The 5,806-nt window shown below is 38.7% G+C and overlaps 1 protein-coding gene across 3 annotated transcripts in view; it reads right to left on the bottom strand.

Moving 5' to 3' along the window:
- The window catches only part of CRYBG3 (crystallin beta-gamma domain containing 3), an 87,722-nt gene that overhangs the window by 17,868 nt on the left and 64,048 nt on the right, over positions 1-5,806 (bottom strand). For all 3 annotated transcript variants that reach the window (XM_042456277.1, XM_042456278.1, XM_042456279.1), the window contains 3 exons: positions 3,699-3,841; positions 1,729-1,855; positions 512-544 (listed from right to left, as the gene is read on the bottom strand). In XM_042456277.1, coding sequence (XP_042312211.1) covers positions 512-544; positions 1,729-1,855; positions 3,699-3,841 — 303 coding nt within the window. The remainder of the gene's footprint in view (positions 1-511; positions 545-1,728; positions 1,856-3,698; positions 3,842-5,806) is intronic.

Below are 5,806 nucleotides of genomic sequence, written 5' to 3'. Positions count from 1 at the left end.
GATGCATGGGTCCTAAGAATCCGGAAGCTGCACCAAAGCTGCACTCCAGTGCTTAGGAATGGAGTGTGGCTTTGGCGCGACCTCCGGACTCTTAGGACCCATGCATCATTTAAATAGCATACCTCCAAAGAGACCCGAAGCAGCTTTATTTTGGCTGTCTGTAACAGGCCAATGAAAGTTAGTAAGATAACTTTTTGAAAGTAGCTATTGGAGGAGGGAAAAAAGGCTCCAAAATTATTTTTAAAACATATTTTAAAACATGCCCAAGAAGAAACCAACAAAGTATAGACAATACACACACACACACACACAGAGAGAGAGAGAGAGAAACCTGTAGTCATAACTTAATTTGGTCTTCACTGCTTTTACCAGGTCTGAAATAATAATCAGTTGTAGCTGGATAGAGACCTAATTAAGCTTTTAACACTGCATACTGCTAAGAAAAAAGCAAGCAAAATAAGTTTTTAATGGGAAATTTTATACCAGAAATTGTGTTTTTAGAAGAACTTACCCAGTGTGTGGGTTCATGATTTCCTAGTGGCTCCTGAAAAAAAGATAAGTTATTTACGCACACTACATACATGAATGTGTCTTAAAAGAATAAATCTTAAGTCCCTAGAGAGGGCAGTTGGAAGCAGAGCATCTCTTTTCAATCAGAGAATAAGGTCTGTGGCCACAGAATCATAATTGGAAGAGACCACAAGAGCCATCCAGTCCAGCCCCCTGCCATGCTATTTAAAGACCATCCGTCACGCTCCATTGTTTTCCCCAATACAACAAGAGCTCTGCTACTGCTGCTGATCCATTTGCTGTTCTGTTCTTGGGCACATGCCTGTGAATGCTAGACGATCTGCAAGATAGGTTCCAAACTGACTAAAAAGGTATGCCACCCCATCAGCTGTTACACTTAAACTTTTCCACTGTAGTCACTTTTTGCTTGCAAACTTAAAACAAGTAAAATGGATTTTGTAGATACACTATGCATACAACGTACATGACCTATTTATGCAACTTTCTGTTTAGTTTCCTTATCTACAAGAAGGCAATTCCAATAGTTTACGATTTCAACTTTTTTTTTTTTTGGCTGAACAACAAAAATTGCAGATTTTCTATCAGCAGTTTGGATATTGGACTAGGACTCTGGAGACCAGGGTTTGAATCCCTGCTTGGCTATGGAAATCCACTAAGTGACCTTATGCAAGTCACAGTCTTTCAGCCTCAGAAGATGGCAAAGGCAAATCTCCTCTGAACAAATCTTACTAAGAATATCCCATGATGGATTTACCATACATTTGCCCTAAGTTGGAAACAACTTGAAGGCACACAACAACAACAACAACAACAACAACAATATTTGATATAAAAGAAAAAGGCTTCATACACCTTTAGGAACTCTTTTAAAAATGAATTACAACAGGATTTGAAACTTTGCAAATTGTATATCAAATTGTGTTTTTTTCTTATGATATTTGGTCAAAAACATTATATGTTTTTCTCTTTAAAATATCTCAGTTAAATACGGAAATATCTTCAGTCTTACATAGCAACAAGCAAAATAAAATATTAACAAAGAGGAAAACTGTACATACATTTCAAAACATCAGGAAGCCAGAATTCTCTGTAGGGCAGAAGGACATTCTGCATTGCAGATTTTATTGTTTTCTGAACATTATGTCAATAAATAATTTTAAGCTGACAATATATTCCTTATCAGTTGTGATAACTCACCAATTTAATGGGACGGATTGACATGATGGTTTCACTAGATCCTCCCCAATCAAAAAAACATTTATATTTTCCTTTCTCCAATATATACTGCTCTCCGCAGAAATACTTCTGTTGATATGCAACCCACCTAGTGTGACACACAAGAAAAATCCTGAGGCACAAACCCACATGGCAGGTAGTCAAATGTATACCAACACATCTTAATTCTTCACCAGTTATTCCAGTGTGGATTTAAAATAAGCATCTCCTTGTGAGTCAGTATGTTCCCACTGGTGTATAGAAGCCAAAAGAAATTACTCCTATTCCACTCCACTCTCACTCCAACTTGATGCAATACCATTGACATCAGACCTAGTCCATGTTTTAAGTGGGAACAACTAACTCAGCCCAACACTGGGCTAAGCAAGTCTTGTATATGGTGCTTCTGCACCATCTTAGGGATTTCTTTTCCTTTTGAAGTAGCAGACATGGAACATCATAGCACCAACAAAAGGGTTCCTATTAGAGCATAGGATTGGGCTCTTTCTTTTCTAGAATTTTATTCAGGCTAGATATCATGCGGACAAATATTCACTAACACTTCAGTGTCACCTCCAAGATCATACTTTATCTGATACTGATCTTCATATAGACTGGATTCTAGTACAAAGGAAGGCTACATTTACTACAAATGTAAATAATCTAGCCAAATGAAGTCAAACACTGAATAATATGTTACTAAACATTTTGCTGAACTGGGTTATAGCTGCAAGACAGAGTAAATCTAATTTCTCGATGCAACTGATTTTTAAAAAAGTTTAAGGCTAAGTATTTATCCAGACTTAGTCTCCTCATTTATTCTTTATGTCAGAATATGTATTTTTACATTCCAAGGCCCGTTACAGACGGGCTAAAAAGTACGCGCGTACTAGGGTTAAGGGTCACGGCAGGGTGCCTAGGGCGCCCTTTCTGCAACCCTGGAAGGAGCTCCGTTTCGGAGCTCCTTCCTGGTTTGGTCCGCTGGGCGCAGCCTTCAGACGGCTGCGCCCAGCGGACCAAAGGAGAAAGGGGCCAAACGGCCCCTTTCTCCTTCTCCCCGCCGCCGCGGGGTGTCCTTGGGGCTTGAAGCCCCAAGGACACCCCTTTCCAGGCTGCGCGGAATGGGCCTTTTGCCGCTTCCCCGCAGCCCAGAAAGCGGCAGATCAGGGCTTCAGCGACTGCCGCTCTGGCCGCTGAGGCCCCGATCCGGGGGGGAAAGGTGCGCCTACAGGCCGCCCCTAAGGGGCGGTCTATGACGCGCCCAAGTTAAGTATAGCCATGATTGAAATCCAGAAATTATTCCCAACTCCATCAAAAACTGAAAGTCTAATATACACTGCAGAAATAAAGCAGTGTAACACTCCTTTAACTGCCATGGGTAAATTTTAATGGAATCCTAGGATCTGTAGTTTTCTGAGATATTCAACCTTCTCTGTCAGCGCTCTAGTACCACAACAAACTACAAATCCCATAATTCCACAGCACTTTGCCATGGCACTTAAAGTACAGTCGGCCCTTCTTATACACAGATTTTTTATACACGGATTCAAGCATACACAGTTTGAAAATGTTCCAAAAAAGTATAAATTTCAAATATCAAACCTTGTTTTTCCATTTTTTATAAGGGACATCATTTTGCTATGTTATTATATTTAATGGGACTTGAGCATACATGGATTTTGTTATACACGGGGGATCTTGGAACCAAACCCCAAGGGGGGTGGTATAACAAGGGTCTACTGTAGTGTCAAACTGCATTATTTCTGCAGTGCAAGTTAGACCAAAGACTTCAATTTTTGTCAATGTGTTTCATTCCATTGGTGTGATAACTAGCATCCACAGCTATGAACCACTGCTCTAGAATGTTAAGCAAAACAGGAAAGTTAAAAAAGAAGCTAACATACATAAAATTAACTGTTTGCCACTGCACAAAGATCTGAAACAGAACTTACGCTCCACTCGTCACATTAATTGATCTTGTCACTAGGCCATACCCAGCCACTTCCAAATCAGGAATTTCTTCATTGACAATATTCAGCAATTTCCCATTTTCCTCATCAGTTTCAAAAAGTGTTACTTCAGATTCCATAAAATTCTGGAATTTAAAACTTAAAATTAGGAACCATCTGATACAAGTTTCTATCTTTTATATAAAACACAGTGTTGCTACTTGATCACATATAACCAGAATTCTTCAAGTACTAAACAGATTTAAGACTGTTTTGGAATAAAGGGGATTGTACAATCAGGTTCCTGATTAGTTCTGAACAACTCTTGATTTACAACAGGAGTAGAAAACTGTTGGGGCTTGAGAGGTTCCACTGCTTCCCTTAAGAATTTGGAGAGCTGAACTTTTTTTTTAAAAAAAAATGAAAATGCTCTCTGAAAGGCAAGGTGGAAACATTTACCACATTTTTGGCCTCCTCTGGGCCCCTTTTTAGCAGGAATCTCTATGTCAAAGTATACAGTGATTTTGCCAAGACATTTATTCTCAGGTCGCCTTCCTCTTCCTTTATGTGAATCTGGCAGTCCCAATATTAGGCAGTAACGTAGGCTTGAGTCTATTGACTTGGTCTCAAGACAGACCGAAGTCACTTCAGTGCCTCTACTTGGACTGGACTCAGAATAAATGATGCACTGACTTGATTTGACTCACAATTTGTATATTATTTGTGACCCACTTGCTGACATTTTGAGCAGCAGGCAAGACCTGCCCCCAGAGCGTGGGGTGTGTTTCTTGATGGGGAACAGCAAAGGTGTTAGGCAATGAGTGTGAGGCAGAAGGATCCTCTGATGTGCAGCAGGAACAGATTGTCTAGCAGTTCTCAACCTCCACCTGAAGCCCATTGCTTAATGCAGCTGCTGTTCCCCTCTGAGAAATGCAGCCCACCAATTTTTTTCCTGTTAATAGTTAGCTCCCAGACTTGTGATTTGACTTATCTTGCAAGGACCTGACATTTTAAGGTAGAGAGACTTGAGGCTTGGAATAAAAGACATAAACACATCACTGATATTAGGATGGTAATTAGTAAAGAAATGCTAAAGATCTATGGTCCATTCTCCAAGCTACTTATTTAATAACGTCCAACTGATATTATGGATCTAAGCACAAATGATTAATGATGGGATTGTAGCCTTACTTTGTCATATAAAAAAGAACTGCATTAACAGCCCTGAAACACAGGTGCTTCATTGCAGAAATCTGCAGTAGGTTAGGTTTAACCTCTGAACTCATATCCTTTCATGCTTTACAAGAAAAATTGGAATGTCAAACTGCCTCTCAAGAAAACCAAGCACAGCATAAATAACTGTTTTCTCTTAGGAATATGCCAAGTATTAGACTCTAGGTTTTCCTGGGATGGCTGCTGACACTGCATCTAGGACACTCAGAAATTCATTTCTAGAGAAAGAACTTTCATTTCTGCTGACAACTCATTCATGGCTTTCCACTTTAAATTTTATGGCCCTTTTCAATCCAAAGAAAGATGAAGAAGTCCTGAATCCTGATCCAAAGAAGGGAGCTATGTACAAAATTAAGCTTCCACAGCTGCATCTGAAACTGTGTGCATGCTTATCTGAATGAATGACTAAATGCATAATGTCTTAAACGTACTTGGCATATACATTGCTATCAGTTATATTCATACTGATTATACATCTCAATGCATCTCCAGATATAGATAGAAATGCACATTAAATTGTCTAATTTGGGGGGGGGGGGTTTTTTAAAAAAAATATAAAATATCTTTTAAGCCAAACCCTTGTTAAGGTTTATGACAAAAATAGTGAAATAATAATAATAAATAATATATTGATAAATCAAAATTAACACTTAAAAACATAGGCCCCAACTTAGTTATAGGACAAACTAAACTAAAACTCATTAACAAACATTATTTTGTTGGAATTACTCAATTGTTTAAATTTATACTACTGCCAAAAGAATCAGCATAGTCTTTGGTCATCTGTGTTAAGGAAAAAACTAAATTGATACTACAGTACTACATATGAACATTTGTCGCAATTACAAATGTCTAAAATGCTATCTTCTTCTTTAAAA

This window comes from Sceloporus undulatus, chromosome 3 (assembly GCF_019175285.1).
Source record: "Sceloporus undulatus isolate JIND9_A2432 ecotype Alabama chromosome 3, SceUnd_v1.1, whole genome shotgun sequence".
Taxonomy (NCBI): Eukaryota; Metazoa; Chordata; class Lepidosauria; order Squamata; family Phrynosomatidae; genus Sceloporus; species Sceloporus undulatus.
This window is presented reverse-complemented; position numbering and strand designations above follow the sequence as displayed.